The sequence below is a fragment of the Podarcis raffonei genome, chromosome 3, assembly GCF_027172205.1.
Source record: "Podarcis raffonei isolate rPodRaf1 chromosome 3, rPodRaf1.pri, whole genome shotgun sequence".
NCBI lineage: Eukaryota > Metazoa > Chordata > Lepidosauria > Squamata > Lacertidae > Podarcis > Podarcis raffonei.
The window spans coordinates 67,139,433-67,164,367 of NC_070604.1; the positions used below are offsets into that span (position 1 = coordinate 67,139,433).

The window sequence follows — 24,935 nt, forward strand, 5'->3', positions numbered from 1 at the left end:
GTTGCATTGTGATGTGCTGGTAGTGTAACCGCCCCACCTTAAGTTCTTTTCCTTTCTCTGCTAGCTGACTGTCTATGTCAGGGGAAGCAGAAGGCTGTGCTTGAGTTCAGTGAGCTGGAACAGCATATTGATACACAGAGCAGGAATCTGCTCAAAGAGTGATGCACTTGGCAATAAGCAGCACCTTGAGTTCAGACAGAATGCACATCTGTGCCTCGTTGATAATGTAATAACCTTCATTACATCTTTGGCTGAGAGCACCTGTGCATACCCCTAAGAAGTCAGCCCAGGGCAGCCATTTTGATTGAGGTGATATTAACGGATCTCATTAAAACTGATGGCTATAGTGGTGCCCAGCAGCCCTGCTGCAGAAGGCATCTGCTGACATTTCTGTTATCGGCCTCAATTTCCAGGACTTCATCACTCAGCAATAAAAAGTTTGCTCAATTTTGAAGCAGAGCTGCCATACACTTAAAAAGAAAGGAACTAAGATTATTTGAAATGAATTACTTACTTCTCCTCAGCTTGTCATTCTGATGCTGTCATATACTCACAACATCATAGGCTTTAGTTATGCAAAACTATGTGATATTTTATAACACACTTAATTTTCAGATGGTGTAAGAGAATGCAATCAGGCTTGCTCTCAGACTACAATCTGAGGCTGATAACTGGCATTTATCCTTCATCACTTGTAGAGGTGAGATGATTGCTCATTGCTCTGCTACAAAAACTAGGGATATATGTTCAGTATTCAAATACATGGGTTGGATAGAGGGGATTGAGAAATATCAGCAGAGGAGGCAAGGTCAGGTAAATCTAGACAAAAGAGATCAATAATTTGCTGAAAGCTGGACTGAGGCAGATCTGACCTAGGTAGAACTGCTCGAGGCTCTCAGCCAATTAGATGGCTGAGGATCAGAAAGAAGTTGCAGTGGGGCACTGGGGAACCCTGATATCTAGGGGAATACTCTTCCAAACTTCATCAGTAAAGGAACTATAAATTATCAAGATTCATTATTAAAATTTATTAGTCATTTCCATAAACATAAATGTGAAAATGAAATGTAGGTCTTCCTAGTACTCAAAATAATGTATTAACCAATGTGAGTATGTGTGTGCACGCGCACCCCCCCCCTTTAGAAGAGATTCTTTCTATGTTGGCTTAGAAATATACAGTATTTAGAACATCTTTTTATGTTCGTAGAAGTCATTATAGTGGTACCCCGGGTTAAGTACTTAATTCGTTCTGGAGGTCCGTTCTTAACCTGAAACTGTTCTTAACCTGAAGCACCACTTTAGCTAATGGGGCCTCCTGCTGCTGCCGTGCCGCTGGAGCACAATTTCTGTTCTCATCCTGAAGCAAAGTACTTAACCCGAGGTACTATTTCTGGGTTAGAGGAGTCTGTAACCTGAAGCGTATGTAACCTGAAGCGTATGTAACCCGAGGTACCACTGTATTACAATTCTTGGACATCATAAGATCTGTCGGAAATTGGAGGAGAATAATAGCTGGGAACACAGTTATCCACCTACTTAGCCCAGAAATTTTGTTCTTCTATAGTTTAATATATAGTTGAACTATATATATTTCCCTCCTTATATGTACTTTCCTTCACTGCTTTTAAACACCTAAAAAAAAAAAATCACAAGGAAAGCTGCATCATGACTAGCTGCCCTCTAGGAGGCAGTATTAATCCTGGATTTCCTGAGTGGTGATGCATTGCTAATGTCCAGAAAAACAGGCCAATACACATGCTTTAAAACTTTTATTTGCATGCCTGCTGTCTGGGCCTAAAGAGAACAAATTAAGACAAAAAAGTAAAGCATCAGGCCAATAATAAAAAGCATGCAATTATTTCAGATTTATGTACCTATTGACAATATGAGAATATATGCAGTGTCTGTTTTGTAAACAAGGGTTTTGGAGTTCCGACATTACAGTGTTTGAAAAAAGACTAGGCTCTCTTGTGTTACTTATTATATTATTATCTAAGTGATGGATCTGGGGAGAAAGGAAAACCTGAGATGTGAAATATTAAAGGTGACTAGATTTGTGATCTGAAAAATACTGTGTTCGATGGACTTTGATGTTTTCACGTAAGCATGCTTTAAAAATACAATCTTACTGTTCTTGGGCTGTGACTGGCGGCCTGGAAAACAAGAGATGCCAAAATTGATTTCTGTCCTTGGTCTGAAATATAGTGTAGGAGACAGACACTGCTTCTAATAAACAATTCTGCATAAACATTGCCAGTGGAGTCACCTCATTGGATAAGGCCTTTGTCTATTGTGGTTGGTTGGTTGGTTGGTTGGCTGGCTGGTTGATTGATTAATATGGACTCTGTGAGGTAAGAATCTAGAAGGTCTTGGGGTGATATTTTGTGTGTCCAATGAGCTCAATAGGAGTCATGTAAGAATGTCACCTTTCAGAAGTATTCACGAGGAAGTCAATGGGATTATTTGCCTGGTTATTCACAGCCTTATATTTGTGAATGGCTGACCCCTTATTGTGCCTCATCCTTTGCTTTTAAATTGGGCATTATTGTACTCACTAACAGTGATTGATTTGTGCTAATAACATTAAAAAGCAGGAATTTTTTTAAAGAGTACATTCCTATAGGAGTGTCTTTAGATTTTTAACTTTGAATCACCACCTTCTTTTGTGCATAACTATTTGCAGCATGTTTTTGTTTCTATTGCTCTTATTGTATTGTCTGGCATTTATCCTCTATATACCGTACTTAGAGCAACAGAAACAAGATCTCAGTTTTAAAGCTATCCAAGAAAATGGAGAGCTGAGAAAATGGAGATAACGAATAGATTTTTCACTTTGTTGAAAACCATCATGTTTCACAGATATGAACCACATGCAATACCTTATTTCTTTTACTCATTAGAGCATCCACTGCCCTGTACTGATATTTATTAATTTAAACTTTGTAGACAGTCCACTGCTTCCTTCTTTACTTTGATAGAAGCAGAAGCTAAAGAGTGAAGGGCATCCTCCAGAGGCACTTAAATCGTAAAGAGAAAGAGGAGCATTCTTGCTCATGTTTTACATTTATGCTTTACGTTTGGTGGTGCGCTGTGTGAATACTTTAGATATACTCACAAATCCTGTACCATGAAACCTACATTTCACTCGGGTTTGAAGGACAAAGCTCCCAACATATCTTAGTAGCTTTGGATTGCACATGGCCATTTCACTTCCATGGATGTGTGTACTGCAGAGGCACAGTGAGTTTGCTCTGATGTAAATACATAGGGATCCTATGATTGACAGTTGTGAGGATACTCGCTTTATGTGGGTTGTGCTTAAGTGAATCAGATGAGACTGAAGGGGCCTCTGGGTAGGTAGGAGAAGGCAATAAAGAAGCGATGACTTACCTTAACATAGACTCTTCTTTTTGTAAATCGTTAATAAAGTTTAGATTATGTTTATGGACATCCTGGATTCTGCAAGTTATTAATCTAAGAAAAATGCACCATTTAAGTTAGCTCTATCCTGCTGATATGCAGCTATGTATCAGGTAAGCCATTTTTAAATTGAGACCCTCCAAAGGTCCATATTTTCCAGGAACAGTCGTGGATTTACAGAAGCCATCCTGGTTTCTGATTTGATGCCAGAATGTCCTGCTTTTCCTTAGGACGTCCTATTTTCGTTGGAAAAATGTTGGGGGGCATGTAAATTGGCTGTATTTTCTAACCACAGCCAATGTAGACTTGAGACACTCACATCCCAATACAAAAATGCCCGCAGTTAACACTTTAAAAAACAGGGATTTTGATTGGTTGCCTTGACAATGCTTTGATTTCTCTCTCCTTTTTTAATAAAATGGCTCAGCAGCAAACCTTTGAGGGAGAGCAAAGGATAACCATAGGAAACTAGCATAACTCTTCATTTCCCTATGGAGTCTAGTCATAAAATTGTCTGAAAAGGGAAGAACAGTGAAAACAAATGTAGATTAATAGTTTTCTGTATGCAAGATTTTATGAGCGCTCCATTTGCCAGGGCTCCCCAGCTCAGCTGGCTGTGCATACTGGGAGAGGAGTAAGCAGACCAGCTTGCTTCATGCTCTGTTGATGAATACCAATGAGTCTGCTCATGACAGAAACAGGCATTACAATCTATGTTTGTATTATGACAAAGTTAAGGTTTGTGATTTTTGTGGGTGTGCATCTACATATTCAAAACCAGTTCAAATTCAGTGCTGTTGGAGAATCATTTCTGTAAAATAGGGACTGAGCAATTGCAAACAACTTTGTTTAGTATTAATAATAATGTTTTTTCATGTTGGACAGAAGCAACAGAAAATATAAATAACTGAAATAACAACAGAAACAATAATAAATAAAACGTTTGTTTATAACTGAGATAACTATGAGGCAAGGCTGTAGCTCCATAGCAGAGCAACTGCTTTGTGTGCAGAAACTCCCGGGTTCAATAGCCAGCATCTCCAGGTGGTGTTTGGGAATCTGAAACCCTGGACAACTGCTGCCAGTTAGTGTAGACGATACTGAGCCAGCTAGACCAAGGGTCTGACTTGGTATAAGGCTGCTTTCTATGTTCCTAATGGAAAGTTACGCTGGAACTTTCAAAGCTCTCTTATTCTGATTCAAACTATTGAGCTATCAATCCCAGTATTATCTACTATGACCAGTGGTGGACCTTGGGGGCTCAAATTTTGGCGGTGCCCTGTGCAATGCCAAAAATTGCCCCTCGTCTCTTGCCTTCCATTTTGCATCATAGTTGTGGCACTCCTGAGGCTCCACTCCCAGTGTGGCCACACTGCTCATGCTCCCTTTAATTTGCCTCTACTAAGACTGACTGAAGTGAAGGCACAAGACAGGTGTTGATCATCATGTGAGCTGCGCACAGGTGGGCTGCATGCAAGCTGCTGACCAGTCCTGTGGAGCCTCCTTTTATTGAGACAAATATGCAAGCTAGGCAGATACATTTTGGGCTGTGACCTTTACACATCTTCCGTCCCGAGATCGTGGGGTGGTACAAAGTTATTTTGGCACCTATTTCCACTGCGTCATTTTCACCTTGCACAGTGTATGACGAAGGAGACAAAAGGTCTCAGGGACAAAGGTTACAGACAGGACACCGCCAACTACTGAGACCGCAAAAGGTTAGACAGAGGCAACGATGTTCCAACAGCCGTGGCTTGTCTGAGGGGGGGTGTACCCCGCACCCAGGGTCACGCGTGCAGGCAGATTGTGGCTGCCTGCTGGTGGGGAGTGTGCTCCCTCCGGACCCCACTGCCCACTCCGCGATTATCCCTACAACTTACAGTGGATTTCCAAGCAGTCAGATCCCTACTACCGCATTTGTCAAGCAAAGAAGCTGAGACCTACCTCGTGAGTTGTGGTTCCTCCTCACCGGGAAACTGCAGTGGGAAACAAACTTTAATTAACACTGCTACTATAAAAACATCCTACAAGAGCATGCCTCAGAATGGTCCCAATCTGTTCAGGGGTTTCTCCCAAGCATCTGGAGCAGATCTGGAGGGGGCAGGGGACATGCAGGGAGAGAAGAGGAAGAGGGCACCTGTTCCACAGGTTGAAACCGACATCATTGGTTACAACTTTAGTCATATGAGTCACCCTGTCTCTTTCTCTTCATGTGGATCATGCCCTCCACTAAGCACGCACTTTCACCCCAATCATTACCGAAATCCACATGAAGCTACTCTGACAGTTGGAATAAAGCAGCAACAAAGGTTGGAAGCCCTCAGATCAAGATACAGTATATTTTAAAATAACCATTTTTTATTGTTTAGATACCCTGTCTTGCCCTGAACTCCCATCTCAGGCCTCCAAAACCTGCCAAGAACTTAAAGTGAAACAAAAAATAATTTACTTCTGGAAAATTAATCCACACTTGAATTGAGTGCAGTGCAAGCAGCTAAAAAAGAAAAAGAAAAAACACCCTCATCTAGTATTATCTAGTATTCAAAAACTCAGCATGTATAGAACAAGTAACACCCTACTGTTCCCTAATGCAGATGACTCCCCATGAAGCAGAAAAAAAGGTCCAGGATTGAGAAGTGACCAGAATACTCTGTTCCGTCAATGGCCTTTTCATAGAATTCAGCTGCACCCTTATACCCACTTAAGAGAAAGTCCCATTCGACACAATTGGCTTCACACAGAAATAGAAAACAGCAGCATATCTCCAAGGACTTCTGCAATTGGAAGAGGGGAAACAGTGTCATTTCTGTTCCTCCTCCATGCCTGCCCTCCTGTTCCCAACAGCAGCAGTCTGAAAGATGCTGTTGGCTGCAGATCCGAGCGCCTTGAGGATGGGGCTTAGGGGTCTCATTGCAATGGTGACACTGTGATTGACAGCCTGGTGCCCACATAGCTCTCCAGAACTAGCAGCCAACAGCCTCGCCCAGACAAAGTTACTGCATAGGTGGCAAGCTTTCTGTTGGAACCTGGTATTCTCTTAGATACTAGGAAAAAGCCTCTAAATGCCCCAGTGTAGTTATGAGGCTGGTCTGAGATTACCATACTTGCAGTGGATCAAGGCATGGATCTTTGCCCTGCAGCTGGAACACAACATGCCCATACTGAAGCATGATGCTGCAATCCAGCTAAGGAAATCATCCATGTAGCACTTGTTTGCACATGCTGTTTCAAATTCATCAGATATACTGGCCTGAGCTGCATGTTAGTGCTTTGTACCCCTTCCCAAAAAACATATTGGGCTGTGTGAGAGAGAAAGGAATGGTGTTAAGTTTTTGTCACATAGGAAGCAAGTGGTACAATGGGCTCAAGCCACGTGCTCTTTTATGTGTCACAAATGTTACAGGCTGGCTCTAATGGTTTGGCAAATACTTTGCAAAAAGAGCTGAAATCTAACTAGTTCATACCTCCTATGGCAGCTTCCAAATATGTCACCTGATTATGTGCTTAAAATTAAATTGGTATTTTCCCCATATAAGCATAAAATCTTCTTTTCTGATCGAAAATCTTAAAAGGAAGTTTTGAATGTATATTCAGCTTACTTGGCCCAAGATACAGTGAGCCACTGAGAAGTAGTGTTTACCACAGTGTACCCTGGCATCAGTCTTCTTCCTTTGCAGCTGCTATTTACCAGACAGTATTTGTACTGAATGTTGCTGGCAGGAAACGTGGTCTGCTAATACTGAGAAGGACTGAGAAATTTTCACACTGAGTGCTGCTGCTGACTGCTTAAAAGTATTCAGATCAGGGATAGTTCTACAATAGCATTGTGCTACAGCAAGTTCAGAAGAAGGGAATACAGTGGTACCTCGGGTTAAGAACTTAATTCGTTCTGGAGGTCCGTTCTTAACCTGAAACTGTTCTTAACCCGAGGTACCACTTTAGCTAATGGGGCTGCTGCACTGCTGCCATGAAATTTCTGTTCTCATCCTGAAGCAAAGTTTTTAACCCGAGGTACTATTTATGGGTTAGCGGAGTCTGTAACCTGAAGCGTCTGTAACCTGAAGTACCCGAGGTACCACTGTATACTCAGTGGCCTTTATTGTGCCTCTATTGTGCTCATCCTTTAAGTGGGGTGGGTAGGACTTGTCCCTTCTGAATACATTTTTGGATGACTATTTTAGATTTTCTATACTGCTGATTTTATATCTCATTTTACTTTTTTGTTATTTCTACTTGCTAGACGCTTTGTGAACCTGAGTGCAAAACTGTGAATAATAACAACAACAATAATAATCATTTTTACTGTAAGATAAAAAATGCACAAGGTTATATATTTTACTGGGTCACCTTCTTCTGGTGTAAAAATACAGTATGTGTGTTTCCAAATTATACGGAATATTTATTCAGGACTGCAGCCTGGGCTCTCACTCCCAGTTCAGACACAGAGGGTCTGAGCAGATCCATCAGACCAGTGGCACTGGAGGGAATGGTGCTGGAAACTGATGCAGGGCCCCCTGCATTATGACTCTTCACTGGACCCCAGAATCAGGGACCTCTGAATCAAGACCTCTTGAGCTCGTCCATACCTTTAGAGTCTGCACTCTCTGAGGAACTGGTCCCTCCATGCCAGGGACCTACATACCCCATGACAGCTTGTCAGTGCAGGCAATGAGCCCAGAGAGAATACTCAGAGAGGAGGAGGCCTGTCCCTTTAAGGAGGGCTGTTCTCGACCTGGAGACATAAAAGGCTTCAGTTAAATCACTGACAGAGGAATTTAAAGCTTTTCTTGGTTCTGTAACCACTATCCTACTTTGCTGTCTTGTCCTATGATGTGGAATAGGCTTCTAGTCAAGCATAGGACAATTTCACAAAATAGTGTTCATATTTTTACACCTATCCAATATTGGTCTCTTGTTTGCTTTGATCACTGCAATAGTTATCTATATTTATCACAGAAAGAGCCAAATGCTATTGTTTTTGGCTATGAACGTAGCACAATGTTGACACTTACTGTTGGCCTCCTGGTGTGATGATATATACATAATGTACTAAGTGCTATATTAAAAGCAAGCCGGTTGTCTAAGACTGGAATCCTGACCCTACTACTGGGAGTAAGGCCTAATGAATTCTCTAGGACTTTTGAGTAAAAATGACTAGGATTGTGCTCTTTGTTAAGTGTGGGGGATATGTTTAAAGTTGGAATGTCTTTCTTGTGGGCCAAACTGAGGGATCCATTAGCAAAATATTATTTTGTTAAAGTGACAGTTTCAAAATATCTAATCTGAAAAGCACTTTTAAAAGAAAAAAGGGACAGGTTCATATTTATTATTTTAATTATTGATAGGGTTATCTCTCAGTCTCCCAAATGCATTTCTTCAGGATTTGCCTCATTTCCTTCACCTTATGAGTAATAATCAGAGCTCTTAGGTGAACCTGAGATGTGCACAATAGGCAAACCTTGGAATGTAGCTTCAGTCACAGGAAGTTAGTTTGTTCCTGCTAGTGATGAATCCCATTGGTAACTGAAGTGATGTATATATTTATTGAGGAGAATTCCTGAAGGGTTGTGTGCCATATAGGCTTACCACATCATCAGTTTGATGCTTTTTGCCACTATTGTGGGAAGTAGTATGAGGAGGTGGGTACCGGTATATAAACACACTGTTTTACAGTGTTTTATATAACATTGATATTGGTGGACACTATTGCCTGTGCCGATTCTATATTTAGTTGGTTTATCAATCCCCATATTTTTTGAAGAGTTACTATACATGGTGAGCCCTGTGTGTCTTATTCTTAAAGGTAGGATCACAGTACTCAACTATTTCAACAATTGGGAGATTTGCCAAATGTGCTATACTCTAACAAGTATTTGTTGCCAGAACACAACGCAAAAGGGAGAGCTTCTTTGCAGAGCATCCAATAGTACTCTCAGAGTTACTGCTTTGTTTTTGGAGCTCGAAGAGCAGCATAGTCATGAAACAGCTAAAACAAATGAACAATAAAGGCATTTATTTATTTATTGCATAGAATAGATTCATTCTTCGTTCTGATAGCAGGATTCTAATCTTGGAGCCTGAGTACTTCTTAGCGTTGTAGTTTATTTAAAAAGAAATACAGAAAGCAGAATATGGAATACTATAAATCTTTAAGTCTATGGTTGTTCACTATTGTGGAATGCTAATAAAAGTATTTTACACTGCCAATTTGAACTAGCATATAACAATAAAAGGTACTGAAAGGGTTAATCTCAATACTATCTGCACCTAAGCTAACTTCTGCAGTTGTGGTTAAGCAGCTAGCAAAAACCGCAATTGCAAGCTGTGAGCTACTTCCTCTCTGCAATTACTTGAGCTCTGCAAACCAGGAACTACTCTCTGCACATGCTCTTTGCTGCAGTAACGCAAGAGAGGAACACACAAACAAGGGAAGGAGGGGGGCTTAGCTAGCCAGATAGCCATATACCATATAAGGAAATAAGCTTAACCTTGCTAGCTGATTGGAGAATTTGAAGAGGTGGGAAGAGATGGGCAGACTCTCAGGTATAAAGATGCTTGTTTATTTGTATCTATGGGCCAGTCTTTTGGGAACGATCCCACTGGCCACCTCTGTGCACAGATTTCAATAAAACTTTTTTCTCCAAAGAAGAATCTTTCCTGGTGCTTTTTGCTCTCTCTTCGGCCCTGGGGACGCAGGCAAACGATTCCCTGGCAAGGATAAGGCTTCAGCCTTCATTTTGGTGCGTTGGCCGGGAAATCGCCCCACCCCAGGGGGCCGGGGAGGGCCAGGCCCGACCTCGGTGAACAGCCCCGGACCGGCGTTCGCGGCTCCAAGTGCGCACCCCTGCCTGTTCGTGGGGGGAGCCGGCCACACCGCTCCGGAGTGAGACACCTGGTCGAGGGAGAAAAGAGGACGGCCGAAGGAGGGGTCCGCAGCGGAACAGGTAAGCCCTAAGGGAAAGGGCGTGGTAGGAAGCCTGGACAGCTTCACCTGGCTGTGAGCAGTAGAGTGCCGCCAGAAAAGGGATAAAGGGTCTGGCTGTGAGCAGTAGAGTGCCGCCAGAAAAGGAACAAAGGAACTGGCCGTGGCAATAAGGTGCCGCCCCGCCAGACGGGAAAAGGGAAAAGGGGAAACAGGTGGCAGTGGAGTGCCGCCAGTAAGGTTGGGGAAAGGGGAAACAGAGGGAAAATTATTTTGGTGTGTTTTGTGTGTTGCATGTTGGAATTATATTAGGGTGTGTTTTGTATGTTGCATGTCAGATACTCCAGTGGCTGAATTGTCAAGTGTGGGCCGGGGCTTAGCGTCCCCTTGGCTGAGCGATTGCAGGGCTGTGCATTTCTTAGCAACGCGAGTTCGCCAAGTCACAGCCTGTAGTGGTTGGTGTGTGAAAGGATCTTAAGCCCGGTTAGGAGCGGAGTATCTGAAGAAAAATGGGGTCTGGGGCAAGCCAACGTAGTCCTCTGAAATGCTTTTTAACCAACTGGAAAGCAGCTACGAAGCATGATGATTGGGATCAAATTGAGAAGAGAGAGGATGAGGACATTATGTGAGGTTGATTGGCCCACCCAAGGAACTAATTGGCCCTTGGAGGGCAGATTTAATTTGCAACTAATCAACCCACTATATCAAAATATCTTGAACGTCCACCCAGACCAGATCCCTTATATTTCTACCTGGAAAATCAATGTAGAAAAGAATCCACCGTGGCTGAAAGCCTGCCGAGGCGACGCCCCACAAAATACAATTTGTGCAGTCCAACCGGCAGGGAAGTCAGAAAAGCCCCCGGTGATATCAGAGCCGGAAGGAGAGGAAGGAGAAGAGGGGGAAGTCATTAAACCGCCGCCACCCTATGCTCCACCAACTGCCCCTCTAGCGAATCCCCCAGGCCCAGGGCCCCAGGACCAGGGAGGAGCCGGCCCTCAGCCTGAACCCTCCAAGGTTGATGAATTAGAGAGCAAAGAGGAAGAGGATGATGAGGAGTTTATGAAGGGACTAATTGAGTTAGCAAAGAAAGGAAAAATGTGGACACAGTATCAGACAATTGAGATTGCAACAGTATGTACAACCCTATGCGAAAGAAGTGGATGTTAGTTCCCATTTTTGGCAGCAGCAGGATGTTCCCCAACACAAGGGAAGAAATGGCAGAAGAAATGGATAGAAGCAGCAACCAGGGCGTCCCTCCATAAGTCCCATAAGGCACAGAAAAAGGGTGGGACTGCAATGATGCCTCTACGCAGAGTGTATGACCCACCAGGCCCCCCAAGACAGGGTGGGGAAGCACCACCATGCACTTATACAGTCCAACATGTGCCTTTTTCAAGTGCTGATGTGTGCAATTGGAGAAATTAGAACCCTACCTTTGAGGAGAACCCAGATGATATTGCCATAAAGGCTGCCTTTGTAGCTCAGGCAGCGTCCGATATTCGCCAAAAAAAAAAAATCCAGAAGCATAAGGGGTTCATCGGCCATGGGCTGGAATAGATGTTGGAAATAGCTCAAACCACTTACAATCAGAGAAATGAGGAGGCCCAGAGAAAAAAGGAGAAGTATCAAACAAGGAAGTTGATGGCATTACAGGCAGCCACCCCCACCCCTCAGGAAAGAGGAAGTGCCCGGGGAGGAGGGCGAAGCCGTCTCGGACGGAATCAGTGCGCCATCTGCCGACAGGAAGGGCACTGGAAGAGAGAATGCCCTATTCTATTATTAGGAAGAGATTTGTTGGTAAAGTTGCAAGCCCAAATTATTTTTAAAGCCATCGGGAGAAGCCACAATGTCCATTATGTCACTTGGGGAACTGGTTGTGGAGGCACCCCTGAGGGAGTACTGGCGCCTCATGATGGTAAAAGAAGAGGAGGGACCCATCCCCGCCAGTATTCTGGAACAAGTGAACCCCCCAGGAATGGCAAAGAATATCCCACCAATAATTGTGAAGCCCAAGCCATTTGTCAATCCTGTTGCAGTAAATAAGTATCCCATCCCACGAAGGGCGACTGAAGGAGTATGGGTGCATCTAGAGCGACTGCTCCAACATAGGATCTTGAGGCAATGCCAATCACAGTGAAACACCTCTTTTGTTACCAGTGAAGAAAGGAAGCAGGCTATTATCCTGATACCAGAACCAAAGAACTGCAGGGAACTCCGTGGCTTTCTGGGGTCTGCAGGATTTTGTAGGATATGGATATTTAATTACAGCATCATTGCCAAGCCTCTACATGAGTCAACCAGAGGAACTGAGAGAGACCCCTTTGTTTGAGGCACAGAACAACAGCAAGCCTTCGTGGATTTGAAGAGGGCACTACAGCAAGCCCCAGCGCTTGGCATCCCAAACCCTGAGAAACCCTTTACTCTATTCGTGGATGAGGACCAAGGGACAGCGAAAGGGGTTTTGTGCCAAAAATTGGGAAGCTGGCAACAGCCAGTGGCATACCTATCTGAGCGCCTGACGCCTACAGAGCAAGGTTTACCGCCGTGCATGAGAGCAGTTGTGGCAGTAGCCACCCTACTGAACAAAGCAGACAAATTTATTTTTGGCCAAGACACTGTTTGTGTGACCCCGCATGCAGTCCCAGCTCTGCTTGACATGAAGGGTACCTATTTCCTCTCCCAAGCAAAGATGATGAAGAATATTTTAGCAGGCCTGACCTCAAAGAGGAGGCAAACCCCCATTGGCCTTCATGGTTTGTGGATGGAAGCAGCTTTGTTGAGGCTGGACAACGAAAAGCAGGCTATGCAGTGGTAGCCTTGGAAGACCAGGTGATCGAGGCAAAGGCACTCCCACCTGGAACATCGGCCCAGCTAGCAGAGCTAGTTGCACTCACCAGAGCCCTGAACCTGGCAAAGGGACAGAAGATAAACATTTATATTCTAAGTATGCCTTTCTGACTTTACATGCCCATGGAGCCTTATGGAAGGAAAGAGGTTTGCTTACCTCCAGAGGAAACCAGGTGGCCCACCCACAAGCCTTATTGAACCTTCTGGATGCTGTATGGGAGCCCAAGGCAGTGGCAGTTATCCATTGTTATGGACACAAAACTGGACTAGGAGAAGTGGCCAGAGGAAACCGACTAGCAGACAGAGTGGCCAAGGAAGCAGCCCGGGAACCAGCTCCCGCGTCAGTTATTGGAGCACTGGTCCCTGGAAGGATCTTGAACACCGCTGATAAGCCAATATACACCAAAAGGAGAGGGACACTGCAGATGCCCAGGGGCTGACCATGTCCAAAGAAGGATGGTACCTTACTCATGATGACAGAATATGGATTCCAGAGTCCCTTTCTTGGCAGATTACTCAGAGATACCATGAGTCCACCCACATGGGACCAGATGCCACAACCAGACAGCTGAAGCAGTGCTTCTACATAGCCCACCTTTATCAACTGGCAGCCCAGATTTCCAGGAAGTGCCCGCTATGTCAAAAGAATAATCCCAGAACCGGACCCTTGGCTCCCCCGGGGATTCAGCATAGTGGAACTGCACCCATGGAAGACCTTGTTGTGGACTTCACTGAATTGCCCCGCTATGGACTACCTAGGTCAATAGGATCTGACAATGGACCAACCTTTGTCCACTCAGTTTTGCAATAACCCCCCATGCTAGTCAAAATGTGCAGTTTAATAATTATGTGCAGTAATTCTCCCGAGATTTTCTCTCTTTCTTAACAGGTGGACCCAGGCCCACTGCTGACCTCACCCCTTGGGTCCACCACACTTAAGTGAAGAAGGCTATTTTAGATTGGACAGTTACACCAAATCCTGATGATCCTCTGAAGCTAACCATCTCCAGAAGAGCGCCAGACAACCGCCCTGCTGGACAAGTGGATGGGAGGGACGCCCGCGGGCAGCGTCCCCAACGTAGAGACTTTTTTCCCAGCAAATTTTAAGGCACCGCCAGGACTTTTGATATTGGGGCCAGAACTCTTTGATATAGTCACTCTGTGTGTCAGGCCTCTGCAAGGGTGGATATATATTCCTGTGGGTATATGTTAATATATGTAGAGGGAGAAGCCCCTTTCGGATACAGTGTGTTGGGAAGAAATCATGAGAGTATTAAGCATCCACAAGGACAGGTGGGAAAATTGGTTAAGATAGGCTCCTCCTTAGAGAGGTGGGACACAACCTCCCAAGAAGCAAGGCAGCTGATAGAGCACGAGTATCAGTGGGCCCTTCAGCAATAAAATAGATATGTCCCAGATAATACTGTCAGCATTTCAGCCACCATTGATCACATGGAAACAATGATAGCCAGGAACCCGCTAAAAACTACAGGAGGTGATCTATGGGGTTGGTTATATTTCTGGCTGCCTCATGGCAGTTGGCTCAGGCATATTGTGGTATTATTAGCAGGGCCGCTATTAATCCTTTTGCTTCTTTGCCTCTGTATACCCTGCTTGGTGCAATGCTTACAAGGTGTGATGCAAAAAAAAATAAAATATCATGGCCCTTATTGTTCTCCCCCAGGATTATAAACCCAAGAGACCAGGACGAACCTAGGAGATAGGTTGTCCAAAAGAAGAGGAGGGAATTGAAAGGGTTAATCTCAATACTATCTGCACCTAAGCTAACTTCTGCAGTTGTGGTTAAGCAGCTAGCAAAAACCGCAATTGCAAGCTGTGAGCTACTTCCTCTCTGCAATTACTTGAGCTCTGCAAACCAGGAACTACTCTCTGCACATGCTCTTTGCTGCAGTAACGCAAGAGAGGAACACACAAACAAGGGAAGGAGGGGGGCTTAGCTAGCCAGATAGCCATATACCATATAAGGAAATAAGCTTAACCTTGCTAGCTGATTGGAGAATTTGAAGAGGTGGGAAGAGATGGGCAGACTCTCAGGTATAAAGATGCTTGTTTATTTGTATCTATGGGCCAGTCTTTTGGGAACGATCCCACTGGCCACCTCTGTGCACAGATTTCAATAAAACTTTTTTCTCCAAAGAAGAATCTTTCCTGGTGCTTTTTGCTCTCTCTTCGGCCCTGGGGACGCAGGCAAACGATTCCCTGGCAAGGATAAGGCTTCAGCCTTCAGTACTTTGTTTTAAGAACTGTAAGACAACGACAAAAGTGAGGGAGGGGATTCACTTGGGAGTCATGAATGCTAAAAGGGTGTTTTCATTCTCACCTTGAATGTGTCTACATGGAAATAAATCCCACTGAGATTAATGGAACATAGTTTATAGCAAGCAGGCTTTGCACTGCAGCCTTTATAGAGAGATGGTAATCAAATATTACTTATTCAGAATTTGTCATCTTGGAGAAAAAGTATGGCGATATATTTAATTGCACATAGGATCTTTTATAACAATCCTAACATGAGCATGATCACCTTTAGTTCATGTATCAGCCTCCCATATACCCTTGGGCAGAAATATAAATTTGGAAGTGTTTTTTAGTATTAATTATTAAGTTGTCTTTTAATTAATGCTTGCCTTTTCTTTAACATTCATGGTCATTCAGTTTGTGGAGGGTATATAATTCTTATCATATGACAGGGCTATATTCCTGATTAGATACATCTGTAGAGTGACCCTGTTCCTTGTTAAACCCTGCTGTTGACAATAAATGAGAGGCTCTTCTAAATTGGATTTGGACATGCATATTCAAGCACAAAGTGTTTCAGGGAGAATTTTGCCACTCTGAAATATTTTATGCTTCTCTTAGGCTGAAATCCTAAACACACTTACACAGGGAGTAAACCCCATTGAAAAGAGTAGCACTTACTTCCAAGTAAGCATGCATCACGTTTTGGTCCTAATTGCCATTATCTATATCACCATCATTGGTAATAATCCTGAATAATAGCTGGAATAGAAGGAATAAGGAAAGAAAAGCAGTAGTATGAAAAGGATTATAGAATTAGGTAGGCTGACAAAAAACAGTCCCAACAATGGTAAATTTAGAGCTAGAATGAGCAAAAATGTCTACATTGCTAACTGTTTAGAGAATCAGCAGGACATGGGAGAGGGGGAGAGATCATTGCCAGGAAGCCAGTTAATCATAGGAAGTCCTGCCATTCTCACCATCTGCATTTGTTTGTTTGTAAGCAAGCGGTATTGAAAATGACACTTAAGATTGCCCTGGGAGGGGAAGGGGGGATGAAGAAAAGGCCAGAGGCTTCGCTGCTGCTGGGAGGCCCTGCCTTCCTTTGAAGTGAGATCCAGCGAGGCCAGAAAGGCCTTAACTCTCCCTGGAATTGTATGAAGTGTCTGAACAGCGTTTCTCTCACTTTGCGTGTATTGATTTATTTTTCCCTGATCGGGTTCAACGGATGACATTTATCCTTAATGCGGAGTTTATAAAATAAAGTGCCAGTTGTATTGAGGATGGTCGTTTCTAGCTGATGGGCAAATACGTTGTGAAGTACAGAATAGTGTCTGAAAGGCCGCCTTTTGAAGAGAGAGCTGTTTTTGTATTGGCACGCCATGGTAAGTAATGATGGCTTTTAGATCATTTTGGGTTTGGGATATTTTAAACCTTCATGTAACGCTGATCTCCATGCACAGATGTGTTTTCATTTATGTACACAAAGTCAATTGCAGCCACATTTTATACTGATTATGTATTTGGGGTATGCAACTTCTTGATTTTTTAATCTGATCTTTCATGCAAAATTTAGAAAGAAAACCTATACTTAGTTTACTGCTCAGCAACTCCAATTGCACTTCAGTAAATTTTAAATTGTTAGTTACATTCGCTAAATGATTCACTAAGTGAACTAGGTTCTCAAGCAGATGTGTTTAGGTTCAGGGTGTAAAATATCTATAATCATGGTATAGCTCTCATATAGATACTGCAAAAAAAACCAAATAATTTTTCAGGTAATGGTACCTAAATAGCGTTGAAAGAAACAAAAGTAAAGTGTGGAGAGAGAGAGTGCCAGTTTTTAACTTTGCATTAAACACTTCTCAATTAACAGGGTTGTATTATTAGGTCTTTAATACTTTTAGGTTGACATTTTAAGAACAATTAGTTGGGACATAAGCTCTTTCTGAAATCAATTTTCTTCAAAGTAAATGTATTTAGGGTTCAGGTCCCAACCAACAAATGCTATTCAAACACTTAACTACTGTAATACTTTCACACACACACACACACACACACACACACACATTTTGTGTACTAACATACACACCAATATACATGCATTACATAAATACCAATATACATTATGGTGGGGTGGGGGAATATTTAATTCAAAAGTTGTTTATTTAAAACATGGTCAAAGGAGGAAACTACCCATATTTAGCTTGTATTCCAAATGAAGTGATGCAACCAAACATTTGTTTGACAGGCTTTGATGCTACATTTTCCTAATTTGGTCTGAAAGAACTGCAGGCTGTATTAAACACAATTCCCTCCCCCGGAAACTATTTCCCCATTAATTTATTTACCTAGTTGCATACATCGACCCTGAGGCAAAAGCATATGTAACTCAAAATTTAAAATACCAACTTGTTACATTGATCCTAAAGATGTTTATTATACCTGTACTACAGGCAACCTCCCCATTTATGCAGGTTCAAGATGTGCACAACTGTGCATTGCTCCGAACCCAGAAGTGACCCAAAAACGTCACTAAAAGGGGTGGGATGGGGCAGGGGCGGAACGGAATGTTTGCGGGCATTTTCAATGGTGTTTCAAACGGCGTGGCGGCAGCGGGAGGCCCCATTAGCTAAAGTGGTGCTTCAGGTTAAGAACGGACCTTCGGAAAGAATTAAGTACTTAACCTGAGGTACCACTGTACTTCCTTTTGGTGTGTGTTGTGTTACTTCTGGGTACTAAACAGTGTTGGTTCTAGGTTACTATTGCTATGTAAAATATTACATAAATCTATGTTAGACAGATAAAATCATAAGGCTACAGGGCAGTCGCATCTTTAAGAGAACCAACCACAACATCACAAAGTTATGAATAATTTAACAGCTTGCTCATAACTCTTTCTCATACTGGATGCCACAATAGCACGGTGTGTTTTCTCCTTTTAATCCTGGGGACAGAACTGGAAATAACTGTTTCACTTTTTAAAGAAAAATGTGGAGAGAACAGCTATTGCTTCTTTGACTCTGTAGTCCTTGACGCAACCTGTAATCTGTTCATCACTCAAGAGACTAATATAATTGTCCACAGAATTCTTCCTGCACTCCATCTTAAGACTGTAACTTTTAAACTGCAGACATTAGAACGTTAACAACATGCCCTATTTCTTCTCCTCCTCCCTCTTGTTATGTTTAACTTCCAACCTGAAGCATACTCACAACCCTGGGACCTTTCTAAAGTTGTTTTTAATAAAGGTATTATTAGCATAAAGCAGCAGTGGGGAACCCTCCTGTTCACGGGCCTATTTATTTAGACCCATGAGACTGCTTTCAATGAGCCACACCCGCCCACCCATGCCCTTCAACTAGCCCTGCGCCCTCATGTCTCCACATACAGCATTAATCTTTGGTAGAAAGGAACCGTGATGGAACATGGGGGCAGCTCACTTGAATAGGGCATAAGCGTTCTCTCACATCTAATCTGAGGGATATGCCTTAGCTGTGGCGCAGGCAACACAAGTCATTGCTTGCACTGTGCTGTAGCTAAACCCCATCCAGAGGCGTGGATCATTTGACACATTTCCATGTGTTCACACTTGGGAATTTCCTTGACAATTTATGTACTTTCTTCTTGTATTTGTTTGTATAGTGAAGGCCAAAAGCCCGAATACGATTTTGCCAGGTGGGGAAAGAGTGCAGCGGATATGGAATAGAGTGCTTATTTTTGTGACATTTTCCCCTTAACAGGCCTTTAAAAAAGCACCTGGGAGCCAGCCAGCCTAAACGGTTGGCAGTGTTAGAATGTCTTTCATAGCCAGCTATGGAGTGACTTCAGGGGCAAAAATTAAGTTTATAAGCCATTATAAAAGATCCACTGTCCCCAGTTTATTCAGAGGAAATCTTTAAACTCTGCAATTTAAAAATAAAGACCTGCCTAAAATTGAACTTGAATAACACTGAGTCTCAAGATGAATCAAATGCAGCATGATTTGTTCTACATAAGTTCATAAGTTCACTCTAACAGGCTGGAAAAGCCAACCGTGCTGATCAAACATGACTAATAATCACACAAGAGATTGATGGGCTTGTTTTTCTTATGGGGCATGTGAGGTAATTCCCTGACAATTAAGTTTCCATTGTACTGCCAAATAATACTAAAAGCTTTTTGCATCGTTGGCTTTCATGTAAAACTTCACAGCAAAGCAGCCAGCACTGATTCTGCAGTCTAATACTTTCTTAACTTACCTGTAGTTGCTGTCACAACCTCATTCCAAGAGGGGCATGGATGTCTCAGATGGTTGTAGGGTAGGCATTTTCTCTAGAGGTCAATCCAGGACATTGCTGCTGCCACAGGAACCATTCTTTAAAATCAATAATTCTGAAAACAACAATTTGTTAACTTTGTGAAAATCCTGTTTCCATCAGGGACTTTCTTCAAACAGCTAGTCTTTATACAACAGCCTTTATAATACACATGAATTCACATGTTCCCTGACTGTAAAACCTCTCTCTCTCTCTCTCTCTCTCTCTCTCTCTCTCTCACACACACACACACACACACAAAACATGTGTACATGCACAAATGAGAAACATTGTTAAAATGAAAGCATTTAAAATTAAATCATTGCCCTATCATGTAGTTTCTGTGAGAAAATAGAAAGGCCTGGATATTTATTCCATTTGACTTTCTGCTACATCTGTCTGCTCTTCCAGATCTACAGCAATCAACATGTGTGTTGCCCAAAGCCAAAGTATGTCCCTGTGTTCATGGACTTGATCCAAAAATAGCAGTTGCTCACTTTGATCTGCAAAGGTCTTGTTTTTTATAATGAAAATTTCAACAAAAACAAGGCATAGTTTTCATGGAGACCGGAGAGTATACTCTGAGGAAATCCGACATACATGGCCACACCTATTTTAATTAGTCATCAAAATTATATTTGCATATACACAGAGAGATCTGCATATACTCGAATCCTACATAACAACCTTGATTAATGTGTACATTTTACCCATCCAGATACACAGGGTAACCCCCCCCCTTGAATCCAGGGCACAGCCCATGATCCACTCTTTATTGTTCTAACAAGGTTAAATAGGTTAGTCTATGTGATAGTAGCCGGTCCATGTCACCTAGGGAGTTGTATGGGTGAGTGAGGATTTGAACCCGGGTCTCCCTAGTTCTCCTCAAACACTAGAATTACTACTTCACACTGGCTCATGCCCTATAATTTGCAATATGCATAAATCCTATTCAATGTTTGTGGTGTAGTAAAGTAGCAAATGTTATTCTATGCAAGTATAAAGAGCTACTATACATTGGGGCAAAAAAATTCTAACTTCCTGTATTCTGAATGGGGCTAAGTTTGAGCAACATAGCACTATTTTTTATTATTATTCTGTTATGAAGAGCAGCATATAAGTGAAATAAATAGATCACGAAAAACATTATGACTAAGAATAGAAAAATATTTAAATACCGGTACATTAGAAATAGGAAACCGCAGTTGGGCCTTTAAGAAAGCAAGGAAGTCAAAGGTGTGCTAAAGGAATAGGAGGAGATTACAGAAAAGCTGGATGAGTTCTTTGTATCTTCGCTCTGGAAGATGTAGAACAGATCCTTGTGGCTAAATTCACTTTCTCAGGAAGGGAGTCTAAGGAAATGTGGGACATAGCAGTGATAAGAGATGGAGTTCTAAGCCTAATTAATGCACAACTTGAGAAAAGAGACAATGCACGTATTTTTGTAAACTAAGAAATATTTAGTAAATATTTTTAAAAATTAATTAATTTAAAACTAATAAATCACTAGGTCCAGTTGGCATCCGCTCAAGAGTTCTTAAAGAACACAAATGTAAAGTTGCTGATCTTCAAACAAAAATATGTAATTTGTCCTTATAATCAGTCATCATACTTGGAAAGTATGATCAATGTAACACCAGTTTTAAAAATAGGATCCAGGAGATTTCTGTGGAATTACTGGCTGATGCTTACTATGTGTTCCAGGAAAACTGGGGGAAAGCATAATTAAAGATAGAATTACCAAACATATAAAATAACAATCTTGCTGATTTATTTGAGAGTGTCAGTAAATATAAGAAAAAGAGATTATCCATTAGACATATTCATTAGTAATAATAATTAGTAACTATGCTTTTTTCGGGGGGGGAAGGTTGGGGAACTCATCGCAAATTTTGTTTATTTATTTAGTTGTAAGTTTTGTGGCAACATGCCATATTTTATTAAACAATTCTTGTACAGTTGGAATAATATGTAAATTCACTTTAGCTGCTCTTTTGGCTGCAGTTAGTAAGACAAAATTATAGTCTTCTGGTCACACCATATTTTTAAAGATAATGCAGAAGAATTTGTCAATGACCTTGTTATGTGATAACCACTCATTTCTGTATATATGATTTTTAGAAACTTCCATCATATATGTATATAGTTTGGTGCATTCCCACCTGATTTCCAGCATATATCACTATCACTTGGGTATATCTCTGCCAAATGATGCAGGGTCAATTACCAACCATATAACATTGTATAAAGAAAAATTATGTTCATGCAGGGCAATTAAACTTTATTAGTGATAAATATTTATTTCCAACTAATATTCAGAGTACCTCTGCTTCCAACAGCAGAAGTAGAATATATCGATGGTACATATTCACAATGGCTATATGTTAGCTCCTGGATCAGAGGTAACACGCTTTTGAATACTAATGAATTGTGGACAAACTGCTGAAAGAAAGCCCATTACGGCTTCTGACTCTATGCAGTGTGCAACCACTGCCTTCTGGTGTCCTCTGAGAGTTTCTCCAGCGTGACTAATCCTGAGAGGAAGGCTAATAAGTACTCCATCAGTAAGGAGCTTTGTGATCAGGCAAATGGTAAAGGTAAAGGTAAAGGGACCCCTGACCATTAGGTCCAGTCGCTGATGACTCTGGGGTTGCGGTGCTCATCTCGCTTTACTAGCTGAGGGAGCTGGTGTACAGCTTCCAGGTCATGTAGCCAGCGTGACTAAGCTGCTTCTGGCGAACCAGAGCAGCGCACGGAAACACCATTTGCCCTCCCACCGGAGCGGTACCTATTTATCTACTTGCACTTTGACGTGCTTTCGAACTGCTAGGTGGGCAGGAGCTGGGACCAAGCAATGGGAGCTCACCCCGTCATGGGGATTCAAACCGCCAACTGATCGGCAAGCCCTAGGCTCTGTGGTTTAGACCACAGTTCCACCTCCTTTGAGAGTCTCTCCAGCCTGACTAACCCTGAGAGGAAGGCTAATAAATACTCCATCAGTAAGGAACTTTGTGACCTGAAAAAATGGTACACCTGTTTAAATTGTTCCACTTACCATAGCAGAATGACCAAATCAGACATTCAACCTACAAAGCCATTGATCTCCATTCTGCTTATAGACAGGATCTTAATTACTGTACTGCTTTTTTCTTTTTTCTTTTTAGTGGTTAACATTTTCAGATGTAGCTATTTTGCATCTTTACATCTCAGAGACAACAGTAGCATTTGGAAAAGGGAAAATTGAATAAGCTTTAATATAATCAGGGACTTTACTGAGGTTTGTGTGGTCTGCCACAAGTCACTGGTTCTCAGGCAGCTCTGCATGAGCTGCATAATTTTTCCCTTCAAGGCACATCTTTTGAATCCCAAACCATTTGCCGAGAAGACAAATCTTTCAGCCTATATGCACTTCAACAGATAAAGAGTAACCAAACGTTCACCAGGTAAATTGAAATAGAGAGAGGAGCTCATTTGACATGACCCATGTCGCCCCAGAAAACCAACCAAAAATGTTGGATGAATTAAGCTTTTCCTTCCAAAATCAGTTAAAGTTCATTATTTTTTAAAAACCCTTAGGGCCATATTGCAGTAGCGCTACATTAGTAATCACAGGGTGCTATTTAAAGTCTGTTTCACTCACAGGATTAAACTGTATGGTAGAAATATTCCAAAACTTTCCCAGGACGACTGCTGTGGTAAAAGCTAGCACAAGAGTTGCATTGTATTATAGAAATACCAAGACCTGTAGCAGAGTGTTTGCTCTTTCTCCACCCTAAGCAGGTGCTTTGCGGATTTGGACATTTGTTGAGCAGATGGGGTGTCATCTTAATGGTGCATCCATTTGATGGGGTCTTAACATGAGATTCTCAGTGTCTGAAATTATATGGGCATTGGACGTAAAGTGACTCCTTTTTCCTTGAGATAAATATCCTGTTAACTAGCTTGCCAGAGACAGAGAACTTCTATAATAAGAACATACTTTGTTTTCATGGGTTTTTTATTATTATTCTAGACATCGCACATAAAACATCTTTCACTTAAATATATTTGTTTCTACAAGGAAGTTTTGTTTTATTTTTTAAAAAAGCATGATGATTCTAGGAACTTCTTAAACCTTAAATTGGTGAGGCCCCGCAGCCTGGCAGGAGGTAATCTAAATGCACACATGAGTACTGGTAACTTGCAAAATAATGTTCTTTATGATGTATAACTCTTATTCTGGATTTGAATCCAGGTCAAAGATGAAGACTCCAGGCTGCATGTTCACATCTGTAGTTTCTTGACCACATATAAATTATGTGTAGAAACAGTTGTGTAGGTTACAAAAAATGTTCGTAAATTGAAGTACTCATTACATGCAGAGTTACATAAGTTTTTATATTTCCCACTCTGTGCTCCAGATCTCAGCATTGGGTCACATGACATGTTTATGATTTGGGGTTGAATGTCCGAGCCATGTGCTGGCATGCTGGGTCATGAACATGTGGATGTTGTATATGTTGTGCATGACAAAGGTGGAAGAAGGTAGGGTGGCCATACTTATATAAGCACCCACTGTCCACCCATCCTCCTTTGATCATTGGCACCCATGTACCCACCCCTTGGGACCAAGCAGGAATCTGTGGGGGGGGGATTAGCCATTCCACAGTGTGTCTTGCTGGACTGGTTACAGTGTGAATACTGTGTTTAAACAGGTTAATTTGCCAGGAAAATTCAGGAAAGAAAGAAAGCCTGGTAAGGTCAACTAGGTGAACCCCTTAGGCACCTTTGAGAGTGATAGGAAGCTCCCAAGTCCTGCAGCTCAGAGCTAGGGGACCCAGGACAGGATATGGACTGCATTTGGAACCATCTTCTCTCATCTGCCTGGAGCTATGGGCCCCCAGGGTGATTATGAAAGTAGGTCTCCCTATTCACCTTAATGGTGCAGTTTGGGGAAGGGCACAGGCTGAATTACATGATCACAGTGGGACATAGTCATATAGCATGTGATCATGATTTTTAACGCCTTTGTTTTTTACTTTGTGGCTTGATATTCCTTTTACGGATGCAGAGCTTATGCATCTACACTTTTTGAAAATAAGTATTCACAGCTGGTTGCACAGAACTGAATGTCCTCCATTAGTGAGGCACTTGTAGAAACATCTTGCAAATACCGGTACATGTAAGTACTGTATATACATAATACA

At 42.1% G+C, this 24,935-nt stretch overlaps 1 protein-coding gene across 3 annotated transcripts in view; it reads left to right on the plus strand.

Moving 5' to 3' along the window:
- Nucleotides 1-24,935, plus strand: part of SASH1 (SAM and SH3 domain containing 1) — a 530,274-nt gene that overhangs the window by 361,181 nt on the left and 144,158 nt on the right. Inside the window, exon 1 of one of the 3 annotated variants that reach the window (XM_053382129.1) lies at nt 16,675-16,836. The exons of the other annotated variants lie outside the window; for them this stretch is intronic. Coding sequence (XP_053238104.1) covers nt 16,834-16,836 — 3 coding nt within the window. The 5' untranslated portion in view covers nt 16,675-16,833. Of the gene's footprint in view, nt 1-16,674; nt 16,837-24,935 lie in introns of those variants that run through there. 3 annotated transcript variants of the gene reach the window in all.